Consider the following 20,461-nt stretch of genomic DNA (forward strand, 5'->3'; position numbering starts at 1 on the left):
CGAGCTGTATCCCAGCCTTTTTTTGACAGGGTCTTGCTAAGTTGCTAAAGCTGGGCTCAGAACTTGCATTCTCCTGCCTCAGGCTCGCATACAGCTGGGATTATAGGCATGTGCCACCAAGCTGGCAAAAAATCCATTTTACATGCAAACCAAAAGACCAAGTCCTGAGATGGAAGACCTGAGTTCCAAGTGTACATTAGAACAGAAAACATTTAATTTCAGATCTAAAAATTATTTAAGCATAATTTTCATATGATGCACCCATGAAATTCAGGTTTGATCATGCTGGACCTAGTCTAGCCCACTGTTAATAAGGTACTTGGACATTGAAGACCGCTAGAAGGTAAAGTCAATGGGACCATTGGCTTAATGCATGGCTGCATTCTTTGCCATTCCCTGAGATGTAGTTGATGTGCTTTCCCCTTTTAACTAGCTTCATGCTTGAACAATAGAAAGCAGCAAACGTTAACGGCAGGTCATAAGATTTACAGCTTCTGTAGAGTCCCAACTCAAAACCGTAAGAAGACACAGGAAGACTTGACAATCCAGTGAAGTTTCATCTTTCAGATGTTCCAAGACCCCATTTTCTTCATGAAACTCCTCTCTGGATGACAAACCATGCTGTCAAGGTATTAGAACATACCTATCCCCCAAATCACTTTGGAAATTATTTTTTTAATCATTTTATTATTCTTTTTTAACAAACGGCCCCAGGGATAGGGGACCAGGGGAAGGGGGAGGAGGGGAAGCGAGGCTCCAGCCCCACAACCCCTCCCCACCCACCCCTTTCCCCCTTATATATTTATAATCTATATACAAGCCCCGGGGGGTGGGGTGGGGGGCACAGGGAACTCCCTCAGCGGGGTGGGGGCAATTCAGGCTCCTTGTCCCCTCGGGACCCAGGCTCTTCTGCCCTTCTAGAAGGCCCTTCTCGAGAAGGTGGCCCTGTCCGCTCCCAAGGCTTCGGCATCCAGCGCAGGGCATCCGGTGGGGAGGCCTAAGGGTTAGATAGGTGTGGAATAAATCAAAGTAGTAAGTAGGTCAGGAACTCAGGTGGCAACTCCTGGATTTGGACTGGAGGCCACAAGGGTTTCTTCACCTGCTGGTAGAGGTCGATGCGCTGGGTACGGAACACTCCGCTATAGGTGGAAGGTGGGGCCTTGAGTCGGGAGTTGAGACCAGAGAAGGACCTAAGAGAGGAAGGGTGTTTAGGGCAAGTTTAGGATTTTCCTGACTCCAAAGAAAGCAAGCCCGTGGAGATGGGCAGTCTGCATCTTCACTTCCGTTTACCTTCCAGATGGGGGAGTACGAGACGACCCGGGTCCCCCAAGGCTGCTACTCAGTTTCCGATAATCCTGGAACGGCTTTAGTTCCACTGGATGCAGCTGAAGGTAAAAAATTTCTAAGCTGCTGACCATCACCCCATTCCTCTTAAGACACGGAATCTCTGTCCCTAACCCTGGAGTACCTCATCTGCTATACTTTACCTCTGCTCGCCCCAAGCTAGGGGGGAAGGGCCTGGCAGGTGAAGGAAGCACCCGAGTAGCAGGAGCAGGTGGGGGCCGCACAGCCAGGCTGGGAGGCTGCAGAGCAGGGCCCACAGGTAACAGGGAAAGTGGGGGTGGGGCAGGTGGTGGTGCTGGGGGCAGGGAGCCAAAATTCACCACAGGCAGCTGTGAATCTACCATGGGTAGAAGCATCTGTAACAAGAAAGTCAAGTGTGTATTTTGGGGCAGGAAGGCATTTTGGGAAATAAAAAAAAAGTCAGTGACTAGATAGAGAATGAAGGGGAGTGGTAAGTTAAAAGGTACCTGCTGTGCAGGGGCCCCTGAAGGAAGGAAGCCACTTTGGCCACCAGGCTGCAGAGGAGCAGAATAAAAATCCGAAGGGGATGGCAGATCCTGGCGTACCTATTAGGGAATGGAGAGAAATATGTCAACTCCCCTAAACATTTCTCCCACCCCTAGCACCTGCCCACCTCTTACCTGAAGCAAAGGTGGGTCAGGCAAAGGGCTGGGACAGAAAGCTGGAGAGTAAAGAAAGGAAGGTGGAGGGTAGAGAACTCCTCCAGCTGGCAACTTCCCCAGTTCTGTTGCTTGCAGTGCTGAGAAATCCAGAAACTGGCCCTTGAGTGCTACCCCAGAGAGCAGGGCCGAGGGAGGGGCTGGGCCTGGGGGTAGGTATAGGGGCTGTGACCTGAAAAGCAATCAGGGAAGGAATAGTTTAAAAAGCCAGTTATTTACTCTTAATCTCAGCAAGGCCTAAATCCATTTACCTCTGGAACCCAAAACTCCATCTTCTTTCCTCTCCCCTGAAACCTATTTCCACTTCCTTCTGAGAGTCACAGGAATCTAGTCTTACCTGTAAGGGTGCAGTGAGGGTGTCCCAGGGCGGAAGCCTCCGCTGTTGGGATGTAACTGAGAGTCCATGGCTCCCCCAGAGACCTGCTGAAGAAAAGCGGAGTTTGAAATTGCTCCAGTTGTCTCTGGTCAAAAGAAGCTAACCCATCCCCCTGACTACAGCAGCTTAAAAAGGAGAGAAAATAACAAAAAAGGAAACTGTTTTATAACTACACAAATTAGATTTGATTACAAGAAATAACAGGCAATAAAGATTCATTCAAGAGCACACGTGATGAAAATTGGGGCTTACCTGGGAACTGGGAGGCCCAGGGCTGCCATAGAAGACCTCAGGATATAGGCGCTGGCCTGCGGAACTAGGTTCTGGGCCACAGTGCCCAGAACTCAGGCTCTTGGATTGTGGCTCAGCTGAGGCAGAAGCACTGGGGAGCAGCTCCCAGTCTCGGGATATCGGCATGGCCTGGGCAGTAGAAGCCTTGTCAGGAGGGATGCCTGATATCCTGGATACCCAGATCACTCTTAGAAATGTTCACCAGAAATGTTGGGTTTTCCTACTAATTTCCCCACCTACCTCAGTGACTGATGCTGTTAGGTCCTTCTCTGCTTTTAAACTGTCTCCTACCACCAAGCGCAGGTCCGAGTCCTGTGATAATGAAGCAGGAGAGTATCCTGTGATTCAGACATGTCTTCCATGTCCCATCTCTAGCCCTTCCCCTGTTTTCCCAACACAGGCTTTCCAGGTCTAATTCACACACACCTTGTCACTAGTGCCAAACTGGACTGTGGAGCCAGGTCGATGGGATGGCCGGAGGGGGCTAGGCTCTGGGCCTCGGTCCGAACGCTGTGACCGTTCTGTGCCTATGGGGCCAGGGGGCAGAGGCTGCTCCCTGGGCAGCTCCTGAGTTACAAAACACAGTAAAGTGAAGCTGAAGGGAGGAAAGGGAACCCAAATCAGGGAATTCTCAGAACATTCAGGAGGAGGGACGGAGCAGATAAAGGGAGGGCCACCGTAAGATTACTTAGAACATTCCTCTTATCCTTTTCTTGGGTCTTTTACCTTTCTGTCCCCATCATGGGGGGCCGGAGGCCGTCTCCTAGGAGGTTCAGAGGGTTCAGAGCCAGGTGGACCCTCACCAGGAACAGCATTCAGGGGTGAGGGGCCTCCAGGCCGCTTGGGGGGTCCCTCTGCTGCCCCCTTGAGTCCTCCATCAGGGGAACTTCGCTGGCTGCAGGGACCTGATGACACCTGAGAATCCCCACTCAGGTCCACCCCACTGTCAGACTGACTCATCTGAGAGGAGCGGAGAAGGAGCTAGTTAAATCAAGGTAAAGAGCATCCCGATACCTGACTGATGCACACATACAAATTTAAGGAGATAACCATGTGAGAACAGCCCCAGACGACCCAGAACAGGTGGGGATAATATGGCCAGTGCTCTACAAGATCCCAGCTCAGCAACTCCCTCCCATCCTCACACACCTCTGTGCCAGCCACATCCTCAAACGGACTCAGGGGCTCCATCCAGGGCTCCATGGAGCCGGGCCGGTAACTCTTTCGGCTGGTGGCTGGAGGAGAGCACCAACCAGGATGGAGGCAGTGAGAAGACAGTTCCAAAGCCACCTTACTCTCACCACTTCACCAGCTCTTTCCTCCACTCAGCTTCACTCACCAGTATGTAAACGATCCCAGATGTGGGGGGTCAGGGCCTCTGTGCCTGCATCTCGGGATTCTCCTTGAGGACCTGGGACCTCAGGCTTTGAGGGCAGGATTCCAGAACTATGAGAAGCTGGCAAAGATTCCTAAAGGTGAGAAAGACCAGAAGCAGAACATGAATTGGATAAGAACTGGGGAATATAAGAAGCCAGGGCACAGTGAGGCATTGAGACAAGGAGACATGGGAAATAAGCAATGACTACTAGTGAGAATTTTGAACAAGAACACAATGATAGGAATAGCAAAGAGTGCAGAAATACATCCAAGAACCTTCAAAAGTGAGAGTGCAGCAAAGCCCAATCTCCAGCCCCATCCCTCACCTCCTGCAGCAGCTCCAGTTTTCGGGGAGGTCGCTCCCGCCGTTTGGGGGGGAAGGGATTAACCCCGGCAGAGTCCCGGGGAGTCCCGCCCACCCCCCTCACCATCGGCCCTGGCTCCTCGAAGTGGGGGTCTGGGGAAAAGGGGAAAACTGTCAGCATCTGGCCTCACTATCACTGACCCTAGCTCCCTACTGTTCCTCCCAATCCTTCCACCCTTGCTCACTGCAGACACCCAGCAGCAGGGCCCCCAGGCCACTCTTCCCATTTCAACACCTGACCTTCTCTGGGGATAGAAACATTCCCACCAGTACCCTCTACAGCTTACCAGAACTGACACCGTTGGTGGCCCTCTGGGGGTCATATCGGGTTGGGGGTCGAGGGGAGGAGCCTTGAGGGGCTTGGGGAGGCCCAGGTTTAGGCCTTGGGTGCCCCCCTGGTGCTGTTATGTTTCCTTGGCGGCTGCTAAGCTGGGCCAGAGCCTGTTGGATGCCAGCAGGGTTGCTGTGGATAACTTGGTCCAGACGGAAGACAGCAGAACTGCTGGGGGGTGGGGGAGGCAGGGGGAGCCCCGGGGGACGCTCTTCTGGAGGACGGCTTTTAAAAAAAAAAAAAAAAAAAAAAAAAAAAGCATCAGCTCCAATGTTTACTAAGTTGCTACTCCTCTACAAGTCAAACCATCAGTTTTTTAACTTCTCCCCATTAAAACCAGTCCTCTTTTGTTAAAATCCAGTTGTTTATGCTCTTTTAAAGAATTTTATGTTTGGATCTATGTAGAGTGGAAAGCCAGAAACAGGGTGTGAAGTGCTGTTAACCAGTCACTTTAGCTAGCCATGAAACCCTAGTGCCTTTCCAAGTCCACGTGCCCACGGACTCCCTGCACCCAGCCTCACCTTCCTTCCCCCAAGCCTTCTCTCATTTTTTTTCACCTTAAGAATAGACTCAACCATCTGTACACACCTTCGGTTCTTGGGAGAGGGCCAGCTCCTCTTGTCCCCTCGTCCTGGGCCGGTCCTTCCCCCTGGACCCCCACCACCACCTCCACTGCTTCCACCTCCACTGCCAGTCTTGCTTCCGGGGCCTGGGCGGCGGTTCTGTCGATCCATTCCAGGCCTCTGACTCGAGAAGCTCCGCTTGCTCAAATCCTTGGCTCTCTGGCTCAGATCTCCACGGGACATGGTTGAAATGCCTGGTCCAGCCCCACCAGTACCACCCCCAGGAGTTCCCACAGCTTTGGGGGTCAGAAGTGCTGGTGGGGGAGCTTCCTTGTCACCTCGACGCTCACTAGCAAAGTCACTGCTCTCTGACGCTGTCTCCCATTCCTCATTGGCTTGGTCTGAGTTCTGGTTTGACAGATCAGGAGACTTGGCAGCTGCCCGGCGAGGTGGAGGGGGCACTGTGACTGTTGCCAAAGCTTCCTCAGGCCCAGGAGTGGAGGGTGGAAGGGCGAGGGAAGAGGGCTTGCCCTCTGCCCCTCTGGCAGCATTCTCTCGTTCCTGTTTCAGCCTCCGAAACCGAGGTGGTTTGTCCTGCTGCTGAGCCCTTCCGTGCCGCCTCCTTCGGGGTCGTTCCCCATCTTCCACACCTATGCCCATGTTGCTTCCTCCACTGTTGCCTCCCCGGGCCATGGGAGACAGAGGCCCTGGAATCAGCTTCTCTTTCAAAGGTTCCTTATTTGGAGGCAAAGGACCTGTTGGAGGTTTCTTTGCAACCAAGGACTTGGTTGGAGGGCTCCAGCCTGGGCAAACAGGAGGAGGGGGCCGCCCTCCCCCTCGGCCCCGCCGTGAGGGCACCCCTCTTGGAGTGAAGACACGTCCACCCCGGGCAGTGGAAAAACGAGCAGGGGCAGGTGAAGGGGGGGCTCCTGGTGGTGGGTGAGCAAGAGGGACCTGGGTGAGTACTCCCTCCTTGGGTGGGGGAGCCTCTTTGTCTGAGGGAGCCAGATCACTCTCATGGGTCTCACTGCCTGTTTCTGAACCACGCTGCCTGCGCCGCTTAGGGATTTCTTCATACTCTGAACCCTCACTTCGTGTCTCACTAGCAGTGCGGCCTCGGGGAGCAGAGGGGTGGTTTGGTCCTCCTGCCCCACCTCCACGCCCATCATCTCCACGGAACTCCCGGTAACTGCGGAACTCTCGGCTTCGGGATCCCCGGCCCCGGCCCCCGTAAGTCCCCCGAAAACCTCTCCCTCTGGCAAAATACTCGCCTCGGCCCCGACCCCGGCAAGAGGTGGGACCCACTCTTTCATAGGAATAGTCCCTCCGAAGCCTTGGTGCAGGGGAAAGATTCCCACTGGGTGGGGTCTCCTTGGGGACCATTTTCCCCTTAGCTGTCTTGAGTGGATCTGGCTTTGGAGGCTTGGAGGAGTCATCCCCCTGTTCCAGGGACTTAGGAGGCAGCTCTTCCACTTTTGCAGGTGGTGGTGGTTTCTTTATAGGCCCAGCCCGGCGGGGAGGGGCCCCTGGATCCTCTGGAGGAATTCCCCGACGACTGCTACCCGGGCGAGGGCCCCAGCGGGTCTCCGTACGGCTCTCTCTGCGTGGTGGGGGGGGGCCTTGGCCTCCACCTCCAACTCCACGCGCAGGTTTTCGACCTGCTTCTGGCCCTGTCAGCTGTGGAGTCTCCTCCTTGGGGGGTTCCTTCTTGGGTGGTGGAGCTTGTATCTTGGCAGCCTCATCATTGCCTGGGGGCCAGGGGAGTGAACGGGGCCCTGGGGGAGTTGGCTCCTCCAGAGGGAAGCGAGAAATTGGGGGCCCAGGGGCTCCGTTCTCAGGAAAGCCTGGATAACTGGCCAGATAAGGTGGTGCGGGAGGTACTGGAGGAGTCTCACTCCTGAAAAGGGAGACAGAAAAAGAATGGAGGTATCTTGGGATGAGGAAAACCAGAATTGGGTGGGGAAAGAATATTTTAATATGATCTAGATTCTCCTTCTATGTTCATCATCTCACCAATAACCCATAGTACCTTTCTCCTAGGCCCAGGCCCTTATACTAGAAACTCACTTATTCCTCATTAATGAGACTCACCTCAACCCCTTATCTTCCTCATCAGCAGCCTGGCGCAGAGGTGAGGTAAGTGGGCGAGGGTCAGTGGGTGTGGTAGTGAAGACGTCTCCTACCCAGGCCAATTTTGGATCCACTGGTGGGGTGCCCCGTTCCCGCAAGAGAGGGGCTGCATGGCGCTCAAATGGCTCTGAGCTGGAGCCCCCACTATCTGAGCGCTCTCGGGGAACTAGGCCTGAGGAAATGAAGAAAAACAATCCTTTCCTGTTACTGGCCTTCCAGTCCTTCAAAAACCATCTCTCCAATCTAGTCTTCTGTTAGGTCAGTACCCTTTATCTCTCATTCCCAGTAAATCTGCACCTTGCCTGCTCTTGTGAAATAGGACGAATCACTCAGTTGACCTATGAAAAAACCAAACCCCTTAATACAGCCTAGCCAATGAAGGCCCACTGTTTCTTTCCCAAGTCCACTCACACAAAACTGTCTCAGCCATTAAGCATACATCTCACCCCACTACTTGTAATTCAGTCACAGCAAAGTCAAACTGAGATTCTGATATCCACTTCCTAGGATTGAGGCACTCTCCCACCCCTCTTAAGGTCCCTTACCAGAGGGATGCACGCCAGGAGGGTAGAAGTCCAGTGGGGGCCGGCCCTGGAGGAGCCGAGGGTCCACATAAGGAGGAATCATCATCCAGCGAGGATCAAAGTTCATTGGGGGCATGGGAGGGGGCCGGCCCAGAGCACCTGGGTACAGAGCCTTGGGAGGTGGTGGCGGAGCCTGTGGAGTCGGCACAGCCCCCAGGGTCACAGGCTGTGGTGGTGATGGGGGCACTGGAGCAGGAGGGGCAGAGCCCTGTTGATGCTGCTGCCATTGCTGCTGCTGTTGCTGCTTCAGGAGCTGCTCCTGAGGAAGAATAAAAGATGGGATGGGAGAAGTTATCAGAGCCCCCCAACAAAGGGAGCAGCAGAGAAAAAAGTTAATGTACAAGTATGACAAAAACCTGGAGTAGATGGAAATTATGACACAAGAGAACCAGACAAAGGCAAAAGAACCCAAGAGATAACTTACAGACAGAATCAACAATGACGTCAAAGAGAGATACTGCCCTTAGAAGAGAAGCAACATGAGCTCACCTGCTGTTGCCGCTGGAAACGAGGAGGCAATGACTTCTGATATTTGGGGTAGCCCAAACCCTGGCTTGGGGGCTGCCGAGTAGGACCAACCCCATCACCCTTGGGTTCCACCTTTGGAGCTGGGGGTGTGGTAGGTGGAGGAATCTCTTCTGGTGGTTCAGGACCCTCTTTTGAAGGCAGTTGTGGTTCCACTGCATTGGAGAAAAGATCAGAGTAACCTAGCGCAATAGGACAGTCCAAGAAAAGGTCAGAAATTCCAACCAACTCAGAGCTCTCCCTCTAGAGATTTCAACTAAATTTCATTATATTGAAGCCCATTCCACTTAAGACCCATAAAAACATACCATGGCCTCAAGAGCCAATGCTGCTGGTATTAACTGCCTCACTCAAACAACTTTCTTTGATCTTGCGCCACTCGGCTTACAGAAGTAGTTTTAGATCTTTCCCTTTCATAGATGACAAGATAATGTGACTTATCCCCCCTACCACTCATAGCCAAACAAACCAAAACAAATACCTTCTACTTCATTTCCATCCTTACTACCCTGCATACCCTAAAGTCTGACACTTAGCAGTACCTATTCTATTTTTCATACCTGGGCTGGCTTCAAAGCTGCCACTGCTGGTGCTACTGGCAGTGCCACCACCACTCACCAGAGTGGGAGGTGGAACCACACCTGGACTGGGGGTGGACTGAGCAGGAGGGGCCTGTGCTGGCTCTTCAGGTTCTTTCTCTGGTGTTGGGGCCGGTGCCGGCGGTGGAGCTGGACTTGCAGGGAGTTCTTTGGGGCCTGCAGGTGGTGGAGCTGGGGCAGAAGGGGCAACAGGTGGGGCAGTAGGCTCTGCTTTGAGCCGTTTGTCAGGTGCCCCAAACTTTTCATCGAGTCGCTTGAGCTTCTCAGCGCAGGCTGCCCGGCGTTCTTCCTGCATGCGCCGCTCCTCCTCTTCTCGCCTACGGCGGGCCCTCTCCACTGCCAGGGAGATCTCAGATGAAGACTGCTTTCGCCGCTGCCGCCATGCCTCATCCTCATCTTCAGGTGCTGGGGGCTTGCAGGGAGGAGCCCCACGATCCTGTCAATGGGCAGACCCAGCAGGCCAGGGGTGTCAGTCATTAGGCTTTCTACTCTTCAGCAGAACAATCAACTGTGTCTAGCTAAAAGATGCAAGTATCAGGTCTTGGCGTTGATGGCCTTTGTGGGTAAAAACAAATTCATCACCCTGCTTTTTTCCCATTCCTTTTCTTCTTTGGAGACCTAAGCATTCAACACTCTTGTTTTTCCTTACTAGCAGTTCAATTTTTCTCCTAGACTCCCCTAATACCAAGGATGTTTCTTAAGCTTTCTAGAAATGCTCCACTTCACAAAGTTCATTTTCACTCCTTCCTTCAGCTTCCTCCATCACTACTGCTTCAATTATTCAGCTGACACCTGCCCCACAACTTGACCCTTCCCAACCCTCATTGTAGACACTCACTGGGTAGTCCCCAGGGGGACCCCAGTTCCCGGTGGGGCCCCGGTGAGGTGGGGGTGGGGGAGGCTTTGGGGCAGGAGGCCCCGGTTCTGTCTCTGGAGTCCGAGAGGTCTCTGCCCAGGCCGTCTTGGGAGGAGGCGGTTCGCTGCCAGGGGAGGTGCCCTTTTTGCCTTCTGCTTCAGGGGGCCGTTCCTCACCAGCAGCTGATTGGGAATCCTTGCTGTGAGCAGATCAACATGGAATTAAATTTAGCTGCAAACCAGGTCCCCTAAGAGTATAATATCATGAGAACAAAAACAAAACAAAACAAAACAAAAAAGAGAAAAGGAAAATAGCGCTCCCTCCTCTCCCCTGATGGTCCTAACTCACTGGCCCTCAGCTCCCTCCTCATCAGAGTCTCGCCCATCTTCCTCATCACTGAACTTGAGCTTTTCGGTGTAGTCGACCTCTTCATGAGCTCCTGAAGGGAAAAATAAGAGAGTAGTAATCCAAGTGTTCTGCCCTTCAATCTCAGATATATTCCTAGGAGACAGGAAGTGGTCTGAACTACAGGATGAGATGCACTATCAATGCTGACCCATCCCTCAGATTTATGTTCATCAACTGTTAAGTCTTGTCACTTACTCTTCTCTGTACTTTGCCAGGACCTGGTTTTTCTCCACATATTTTCTCTACTGTTCAATGGCTGTTCTCCTATGACTCGACTCCCCCTTTTAAGATTCAAATAGTTAACTGTTCATATCCACTCACCTGCCCAACCATCATCATTCTCCTGGTCCAACTGGTCAAATTCTTTGAGATTATCCTCTTTAAGAATAGAAGGCCGACCCACAGGCTCTACAAGGCGCATTGGTGGCCCTGAGCCCCGCGGGCCCGCCACACGGGGGAAACGGCTGTGTGCGGAAAGAAAAATGGAAGATAAAAGATGGTGTGTTGTAAAACCACACTCATGACTATAACTCCTGGATAAAAAAACCATATCCTTCCCCCATAGGTTTCTCCTGCCCCCAACCACAAAGTCAGACCAGGATTGCTTACCTGGGCCCATCAGGAGTAGGGTATCGATAAGGCCCCTGGGGTCCATAGGGTGGAGGGAACGGAAGGTATGGGGGATACATCTGCAAAAGGACCCAACAGTAGCTGCCAAGAGGGACAAATAGACTGCCAGTCCTTTAAACATGCTACTGTCCACCCACCTTCCATCCTGCTGCCTACTTTTTAATTTCATCCTCCAAAGACTGAATCCTGACTCCTAACACACTAGCTTCTAGTACAACCAAAATAAAAAACTCAAACTCACGAAGGGCGGCATCATTCCGCGGTAGGGAGGGAACTGGGGTGGGCCTGAAGGCTGTAGACCCCCCCGGGGATCATGACCATGATGAAGTTTGGAGTCCGGGCCCTCCAGCTCATCAGGGCCACGCCCACCTCCGTCCCTCCAAGTTGTGGAATCTACATTTTGGAAAAGGTGGAGAAAAGATACACATGTTAATGACTCAGAGGCAAGAGAAAATGATGGGGAGGAAAGCAAATAAGCTGTCACTTAGCTCAGAGATAGAATAAACAATGTCCTGGCTAAAAAGGAACCACTTACTCACACTAGGCAGTCACACTCACTTTGGGGGCGGAGGCTTGGTCCGGGCCCAGACGACTGTTCGGCAGACTCCCTTTCCTTGGCAGCCTTGTCCTGGTCGCCAGCCGCCTGCAGGGTCGGAAATTCCTCTCGAGAGAATCGTGACAGTAGGCTTGATGCCCTTCCACCTGTTGGGGTGAAGGTGCAGACAAGAGACAGATACATTTACTGAGAATGTGTGCACCACAAAAGTGTAAGTCTCTAAGAGGTTCCTGCATTCAAACTCACATATCTGGACTAGGTGATCATTCCCCAAGAGGTAGTAACAGTTCTGGGACCCTACCACCCCCTCATAGAAGACTGAGACTTAAAACTTCCTCATGTGCCCCATAAAACTGAATAAAAGGGGCTGAGACTCAATGAGAGGACCAGGGACACTTTACTTAAAGCAGAGTAAAAGGCTTGTGCCTACTGTAGATTCCAGACATAGCTGCCCACTTACCATCTCCATGTGCACCATGGGTGACGCTGGCTTGTGCCCAGGACTTTACCCCGCTTGGAACCGAAGGAGTGTTCTAAGAATCAAAATAAATGATGACATGGGTTGGGGGAGATACAAACTATTTCCCTCCCAATACCTCTAGTTCTCCAGATACCTCGGGGACTGTTGGGGGTCGTTTCGGCTGGTTGGAGGCAGGCGTCTGTGAAGCCGGCAGTGGCTGCGATTCCGGCGGCTGAGCGGTTGAGGCATCGGAACTGAAGGGATGGTAGAATGAGTTATCTAAAACCCAAGATGCCTCTCCAACTTCTCCAATTAGTGAAAAGTAGGGATGGACCCTAGGTCCAACACTACCATTTAGAAATATTAGGACAAACTACTATTAATTTTGCTACCCTGTATAAGCTGTAAGCTTTCTTTTCTCTAATAAAAAGCTAAAGGTACCATCTCTTTTTTCTTTCTTTCTTTCTTTTTTTTTTTTTGTACCAGGGATGAACCCAGGTGCACTTCAGTACTGAGTCACATCTCCAGCCCCTTTTAAATATTCTATTTAGAGACAGGGTCTCGCTAAGTTGTTGAGGCTGGCTTTGAACTTGTGATCCCCTTGCTTCAGCCTCCAGCCATTGGTATCACAGGTCTGCACCACCGTGCCTGGTACCTAAGGAGAAACCCAGAATAGGTTCAAAAGGTGCCTCCTCATTTTTTTTTCTGGCTACTATGTGGCTGGGCTATACCAAAACAAACCTCAATCCACCTTTAAATTCAAAGTCAAGTCATCACTCTTTAGTCCCCCAAACCTCTGTCTACCTCTTGGGGTCGGACTGGTCCTGTTTGCTTGCCCATCCTGTTCCGTCTTTCGGCACTAGTGAGACATTGGGGTCATTGCCTTTGTTCTCGGCTTTCAGGCTTGGAAGGTTGGCTGGGGGTGGCATACGCCGGGCAATGGCAACTTTCCCGAGACTCTGCAGGCCATGGCGAGGGGCAACTGAAGAAAAGGTGGACAGAGGGTGAAACCATATCTCAGATAGGAGATCTGACAGCCTCCGGATTCCATTTAGATTTCCTGAATGTCCTATTATCTACTCCAAGTTTCTCTGAGAAGCCATCCCTTCCCTTGATAATAACTTCTGAACTCTCTATTGGAAAAGGTGAGATATACTATGTTTATTTCTTCCATGTGGGATGATTGATCTGAGCCCACGAGGAGCAAGGTGGCCCCAGAGTTCTCCAAATCCACATTTCTTTTCCTCCAATTCTTACGTGTCCAAAGACAGGGAAACAAAGACACGCCTTTGTAGGAGGGTAACTAGTGCTCACCCAGAACTCAACACCCGCTATAGGACTCAAGGTAAAACTGGGAGTTTTCCAAGTGTGTTCCTCTGGTCTTTGCTCTCTCTACCATAACCATTCCCCTTCAAAGAGTTCTAAAGTGCTTTCCCCAGTCACACCTAGCCTCCATTCATTAGGAACATCTTTGTAGGACCCTCACCAGTGGGTTTCTGGATCTCTAAGGACTTGCCCTTATATGTATCAAACAGGTTGAGCGAGGAATACTTCTTTCCATCCTTCCCCTTGGCAGTCGGCCCCGAGCGATCGGACATTGCGCTGGAAGCTCATTGAGTACGTTGGGTTCTTCAGGCACCTCCCCCAAAACGTGCCGGAGCCTGTGGGTCAGAAACCAAGTGTCTCAGTCTCTACCCACTTCACAGACTGTAATAGAAATGTAGACGCTCCTTTTCATTCTCCTTAAGGATCTAGGTATATGACCTTTTAGTGACTTTCCCTGCAGTCTATGTAAACTCTCATCTCTTTAAGCCACTACAATACACTCATCTTCCACATAGTGCTAATGCCATGTTCTTTCTCTTGATATCTCCTGCCAAGGAAAATCAAATAAAAATCTAGATATCTTCTCAGTATTAATGCTCTATCCTTTGTGCCAATCTAGAAAGGGCAGCAGCCTCTTTGTTATTCCCAAAAGTAATAATTCCTTTTCTCCACCAAAATCATTTCAAAGACCTACAATCAAATGAGGTAAGCAAGTCCAAGTGGCAAAGAAAACCAGAAAGAGGTATACAACTCCACCACGAAAGAAAGAAAACTCCAGATCACCAACTTATTAGACACCAGCTCCCTAATCATGCCCCAGGGCCCTTTGCCCCAGGTTCCATTCCCAGCAGCCCCAAGTCCCATCTGGGGAGGTTTGTAGGAAGGTATGCTGGGAGTTTAAGGATTTTACGAGCTTGCTCCACCAGAATGGGAGCTGGTGCCAGAGAAATCTTCATGGAACAACAGAGATTCTACATACTCTCATGTTATAGAACTCCAATTATTTCAAATACTTCATCTTTTCCCAAACTTGCCCCCATCTTGGCTCCTGGGAACAATTCTGCCTCCAGAAAAAATACTAGCAGAATCTGGCTTACCTTATGTAGAACGGAGAAAACCAAAGCCCTGAGGAGCTACTTAGAAAACACCCTGTAACATGGGCTGGTCACTAGAAGGCCGAGCCAAGAACCAACTTCATTTTCCTATCCTCAAAAAATGTCCATCAGCAGTCATTTCTTTCCTTAATAGCCCCTGCTCCTTAAGTAGGCCAAACTCCATCCTTAGTTCATTCTAGAGTAACCAAGCATTCATTTGTGGATGGGAATAGTGTAAAAAAAAAGATTGGAGATGGTGAGAAAAAAGCAGAACCAGGATGCAAGCCAAAATCCGGCAGAGAAAGAACTTTATGACAGGCTACAGATGATAGAATGGGAATTGCTCTGTAGGTACTGGAGGAAGCCAATCTGTGAAAATCAATATAAGAAGGAAAAAAGAAAAAAGTGTAGAGAGAACAGACTAAAATAATAAAAGAATTAACACAAACGCAGGTGGGAAATAATATATTGAAGTAATGGCAGAGAAATGATGCGGAGGAGAAAGTAAGGGAGTAGTGTCAAGAGACCCAAAAAGAAAAATGGTGTTGGGGAGAAAAAAAGAGGGCAGGGCTAGCACGAAAAAGCAGAGGAGAAACTGAGGAATGTAGAAGGCAGATGCTGGATAAAAGCAGGGTTCCAGAGGGGGAGTGACTCGACGCAAAGGGGCCAATTAAGGGGGACCACAGCACCGGGTAATGAATGGGAGGGGGAGGTCCCATAATATGGAAAAGAGACCCTCCAAGAGGAGGTCCGTGGGGCGCGGCTCAACCCAGGGCGGCGGTGGCGGGGAGGGGGTCAACAGATGGGAGTGAGAAAGCAGAAGCGCAGCAGAGGGTAGAGTGTTATTGGTCCAAGAGCAGGGGTCGCTCTCTGGAGCCAGGGCAGTGAGTGGGTAGGGGCAGGCTGCAAACCCTGAGAAGGGCTGGAAGTGCCGGTATTGGGGTAGAGGTACCGGAGGGGGAGGGGCAGGGAGGCCCGGCAGCAGGAGGACAAAATGGCGGCGGCTAATGGCAGCTTCTCCTCCCCCCGGCCCGCCGCCGCTGTCGCCGCCGCCGCCGCCTCCGCTCCCGCGCCGGAAAAGGGCGTCAGCGCTCGACTCGCCCAGACTCACCTGGCCGGGTGCGTGGGGGTCCGGGACCGGGACTTAGGGGCTCCCCGGGGCGGGATGGCGGTGGGGCGGGGGCGGATGGCGGCGGATGGCGCCGGGTTCGGCTCCTCCCGTCTCCCTCGCTCACTCCGCGGCTAGGCTCCGACTAACGGCCCATCCGGGCAACCGCCGCCCCCGGGAGCGCCCCCCCACCTCCCGCCTCCCACCGCGGTTGGACACGCCCCCTGCTTTGCATAAAGGGCGGGGCGCTTTATATCCTAACCCTCTTTACTTCCAGGGCAGTCCTTATTTGAAAAAAAAAAAAAGAGTGTGTGAGGGGCCTGGAAGGCTGGAAGGCTTATTTGCATAAAGAGGAGGGACTTACAGACGATAGGACGCTGGTTGGCTGAGGAGGCGTGCCCCCAGCGTCGGCCGTTGAGATGTGTAGAGGGGGCGGGAATGCGGCGCCGGTCGGCCGGGCAGTTGGGGCGCAGAATTTACACGACGAATGATGGGAGAAAGAGGCGGGGCGTGCGTCGTGCGTCCGCGGAAAGATGGGAACGGAGGGACGTAAGGACGCTGAAAGTGGAAGGAAACGATGCAAGGCCTGTGGTCCTTTCAGCTGAGGAGACAGAAAGGACGGAGGACGAACCGGAGGGATTACAAGCAGAGGGTGGGGCTTACGTAGACTCGGGGAGAGTCCCAGCTCACGCGTCCCTTCGCGAGAGGTGAAGGCCCCAGAGGGGCGGGGCCTTCCATTTATTAAATCACGTCATGCAAATGAGGTGGATAGACAGGCCAATCCCAGGATCTAGGGGAGCGTGTCATCGACACCCGCAGCGTAGGCATTCTTTGGGTAGTTCTATTTATTTGCATAACATATGCAAATCATTGAACAAAGATAAGCTAGGAATGACCTAATCATTAAAATATCAGCAACCAAAGACTAAGACGGACGTTTGATTTTACAACCTATAATTTTCTTGAATAGATTTTATACTTGATATTATCAGCAATTTGTATTCTCTCAACAACGGGTGTCATTTTACAAACTGCAGGACTGTTTCCCTCCTTTGTCTTTTAGTACTGTAGACTCCTCTGCTCCCCTTAGACCTACTGCCTATTCAACAAATCATTCAACAACGTTATTCTGAAGCTCTGGAGATAATGCACAGAATATTGTAAAAGCAAAATAAAATATGCCTAGGGAAGTTTAGAAGTGCTTCTAGAAAAAGATGTTATTAAGAAATATAAAGTCGGCTTAGTGGTGCACGCCTGTAATCCTAGGAGCTCCCGAGGCTGAGTCAGGAGGATCGCAGATCTGAAGTCAGCCAGGGTAATGTAACAAGACTGTCAAAATAAAAAGGGCTAAATATGTAACTCAAGTGTAGAGCGCCACTGGGTTCAGTCCCTTGTACTGAAAGAAAGAAAAGAAGAGTTAGAATTTAGCCAAGTTTAAGAGGGTGCAAATATAAGGTGCAGTGAACAGATGAGTGAAGGCATGGTTTGGGAACTTGCACCTATCTGGCATGGATAAATGAAGGACTATTTGTCTATTTTGGGACAATGAAGATAGAAAATTTAGCAGGAATTAGTCAAGAATTTTAGCCTTTGCAGCAGGTGCGGTGACACATGCCTGTAATTGCAGCAACTTGGGAGACTGAGGCAGGAGGATAGCAAGTTCAAGGCCAGCCTCAGCAACTTAGCAAGGCCCTTAGCAATTTAGAGATTCTGTCTCAAAATAAGAAATAAAAAGGACTGGTGATGTAACTCGGTGGCAAAGCACTCTGGGTTGAATCCCCAGTACCGACCCCCCCTTCCTCCCCTCCAAAAAAAAAAAAAAGACAATTTTAGTCTTTGCTGAGGGTGTAGCATGCAGGTAGCACGTATGAGGACCTGGGTTCAGTCCCCAGCACCAACTATATAAATAAACTTTTTGCCTGAGGCTCTTAAAATTCAGTTTCCAAACTTTCAAAACTTATTCTCTTGTTCTCTCTCTCTAGTTAACTACCACACCATTTTTGCTCCCTTTGCCACAACAAAAATTTCTTTTTTTCTTTTCTTTGTACAGTACTTTTTAAAAAAATCTATCTATCATTACTTTTTCTAATTTCTCTCCTTCCAAAATCATTTTCTCTTAAGTGCTGGAAATCAAACCTTCGAACCCTGGGCCTTGCAAATGCTAAGCACATGCTCTACCACTGAGCTCTACTTCCAGCCCCCCAAGTCTCACTGAAACCCACTCCAGTGAAGTCTAAACCCCCACCCCCTACCAACCAAAACAAGTTGTCAAGGACATCCAGTCTCTTGGTTTCAAATGGCATTTATGCATTGATGACTCCCAAAGGTCTAGCTTCATCACAGATCTCTCTTCCAACTTCAGACTTGTATTTAAACAATGTGTTTGATGTCTCTTGGATAGATCTTTTCAATTAATGTATCCAAAGCTGAACATTTGCTCTCCAGCTTCTCAAAACTTGCTTTATTCATAGCCTTCCCCATCAGCTGAGGCTGATGGCAATTTCAAAAATCCAGTGAAATCAAGAACCTCAGAATCCTCATTGACTACTTTTTAAATCTCACTGCAATCAAACAGGAAATTTTATCTGAGAAAATATCCAAGATCCAACCTCATCACTTCCACCACTTCCATCTTGAATTAAACTACCATCATCTCTTACTGGGGTTATAGCAACAGCCTCCCAGTTGTTATCCCTGAGTCTACCTTGCTTCTACCGACTCCTCTCTACACAGTAGCCAGAATGGGTCTTTTCTCCCAGAAGGCCTCAAAGGACTTGTCTGATCAAAGTCCTATAATAGCTCCCCATTTCTCTTGGAATAAAAGTCAAAAGCCCAAATCTTCTGTGTGACCTACCAGATTCTTAGTGGCTTGGCGGCATACTGTCTCTGATTTTATTGCTTTCTCTACATACTATAAGACATGTCTTCCTTTGGGGCCTTTCTGCTGCCCTTTTCCTCTGTACAGTTGGCTCTTCCCTCAGAAATGCTTGTAGTTCACCCTTTACCCTCCTTGAAGTTTTTGCTTAAAGTTAATCACCTAAGTAGTGAGGCCTATCCTAATTATCTGTTCCAAATTTTAATCTCTTCTGCCCCCACCCCTAAATCCTGGCATCCTCTTATCCCTCACTTTTGTGATACTGAGAATTGAACTGAGGGGCACTTTACCACTGAGCTACATACCTTTCTATTTTTTATTTTGAGACAGGGTCTTATTTGTGATCCTCCTACTTCTACCTCCTGAGTTGCTAGGATTACAGGCATATTACACCATGCCTAGTTCATGATTCCCTTAAACCTGCTCTGCTTTCTCTTTTTTCATACTACTTATCACTTTTTTCATACTATTTATCATCATTCTCTCTCTCTCTCTCTCTCTCTCTCTCTCTCTCTCTCTCTCTCTCTCTCTCTCTCTCTCTCGTACTCGGGATTGAACCCAGGGGCACTTAACCAACTGAACCACATCCCCAGTCCTTTTATTTCTTATTTTGAGACAGAATCTTAATAAGGTGCTTAGGGCCTTGCTAAATTGCTGACGCTGGCCTCAAACTTGTTATCCTTCTGCCTCAGCCTCCCAAGTTGCTGGGATTACAGGTGTGCACCACCATGCACAGCTCATACTACTTATCATTTCCTAATATATGTTTATTATTATTATTATTATTATTTTGGAGCTGGGGATCCCATCCTGGCCCTCAGGTATGCTAGATAAGCACTCTACACCTAACTGAATCCCCAGCCTCCATATAAATTTTAAATTCTGTTTGTTAACAGTCTTTCTCCTCCTCCACCAAGTCCCAGAATAGAATTAAAACTTCACAAAGGGAAGAATCTTTGTTTTGTTCACTTTTACATCTCAAGAACCTAGAATAGGGGCTAACCCATAGTTGATGCCTAATAAAGGATTTAAAATTTTTTATCGCAGCACATTTTATATGTATATAATATGTTTGTATGAAAGTTCTCAAACTGAGTAGAACATGTGATCGTAAAAACAGAACCTTAACTAGCACCCCATCCCAGAAGCTGCCCTGGAACTTCTGCTCATTACTGCCCTTTCCCAAGGCTAATTACTATCCCAACTCCATACAACATACCTGAATTTTACCTTTCTTGTATTTTTTTTTTTTTTTTTTTTTTGGTGGTGCTGGGGATCAAACCCAGGGCCTTGTGCTTGCAAGGCAAGCATTCTACCGACTGAGCTATCTCCCCAGCCCACCTTTCTTGTATTTTATACAAATTATACAGTAAGAATTCCTCTTGCTCAACACTATATTTATGAGATTCATCCATGTTGTTGTGTGTAGTTGTAGCTTTTAATTCTAGTTGCTGGGTGGTAATAGTACATGGTGTGAATATAACTCTATCCTGAATGAATGAATTATTTAAGCCCCAGGTTCTTTCTATCCTTCTTGATGTTACCAGGGTCATTGTGAGAATTAAATGAATTAATATATGGAAAGCATTTAGAATAGTATCCTGTACATAGAAGGTGCTCAGTAGAGATTAGCTATGAATTTCATTACATTTGGACACATTATTAACTCATTCAATGATTAGGTTGAGTCATTGAACAATGATCTCTACCTCATTTGAAGTCTTATACAGTCACTGCAGCGCTATAGAAACCAACCTGCATGCCTTCCTGGCTTCCTCATTGGGAAGAGCCACCATGGGAGGCTCAGTGGCTGAGTTCATGAATTAACCTGGGATAATCAGATTCTCATTTTCCAGGGACTTAAGAAGTCTAAGATTAGGAATGTAGATCAGTGTTAGAGTGCTTGTCCAGCATGCAGGAGGCTCTGGGTTTGACAGACCTCCCAACCAGCCACCAGCTATGCACAGCTAAAAAGGAGGGGGGC

General features: G+C 49.7%; 1 protein-coding gene across 2 annotated transcripts; it reads right to left on the minus strand.

Annotated features, from left to right (window-relative positions):
• Nucleotides 1-794: 794 nt before the first annotated feature.
• Nucleotides 795-15,785, minus strand: PRRC2A (proline rich coiled-coil 2A). Of its 2 annotated transcripts, none has more exons than XM_079147880.1 (31): nucleotides 15,606-15,785; nucleotides 13,561-13,735; nucleotides 12,879-13,056; nucleotides 12,229-12,328; nucleotides 12,075-12,147; nucleotides 11,617-11,760; nucleotides 11,300-11,451; nucleotides 11,038-11,117; nucleotides 10,750-10,892; nucleotides 10,369-10,459; nucleotides 10,003-10,219; nucleotides 9,126-9,600; nucleotides 8,530-8,720; nucleotides 8,002-8,299; nucleotides 7,418-7,628; nucleotides 5,352-7,223; nucleotides 4,720-4,988; nucleotides 4,395-4,525; nucleotides 4,031-4,160; nucleotides 3,841-3,926; nucleotides 3,418-3,651; nucleotides 3,118-3,258; nucleotides 2,932-3,003; nucleotides 2,653-2,820; nucleotides 2,362-2,444; nucleotides 1,986-2,196; nucleotides 1,812-1,910; nucleotides 1,488-1,700; nucleotides 1,291-1,385; nucleotides 1,100-1,190; nucleotides 795-997 (listed from the first exon to the last, which is right to left on the minus strand). In XM_079147880.1, the coding sequence occupies exons 2-31, from the start codon at nucleotides 13,670-13,672 to the stop codon at nucleotides 857-859; spliced, it is 6,501 nt and encodes a 2,166-aa protein (XP_079004006.1). In that variant the 5' UTR covers nucleotides 13,673-13,735; nucleotides 15,606-15,785; the 3' UTR covers nucleotides 795-856. The 2 variants fall into 2 exon arrangements, with proteins under 2 accessions (XP_079004006.1, XP_079004005.1); XM_079147879.1 differs by having other exon boundaries at nucleotides 2,362-2,447.
• Nucleotides 15,786-20,461: the final 4,676 nt, after the last annotated feature.

This window comes from Sciurus vulgaris (assembly GCF_902686455.1).
Source record: "Sciurus vulgaris genome assembly, chromosome: 7".
NCBI lineage: Eukaryota > Metazoa > Chordata > Mammalia > Rodentia > Sciuridae > Sciurus > Sciurus vulgaris.

Coding starts and splice junctions, on each gene's coding strand:
- PRRC2A (XM_079147879.1), bottom strand. CDS start 13,672: ATGTCCGATCGCTCGGGGCCGACTGCCAAGGGGAAGGATGGAAAGAAG. Junction 12,329..12,878: donor GACCAGTCCGACCCCAAGAG/GTAGACAGAGGT, acceptor CCATCCCTTCAG/TTCCGATGCCTCAACCGCTC. Junction 1,701..1,811: donor CAGGGGCCCCTGCACAGCAG/GTACCTTTTAAC, acceptor TTCTTGTTACAG/ATGCTTCTACCCATGGTAGA.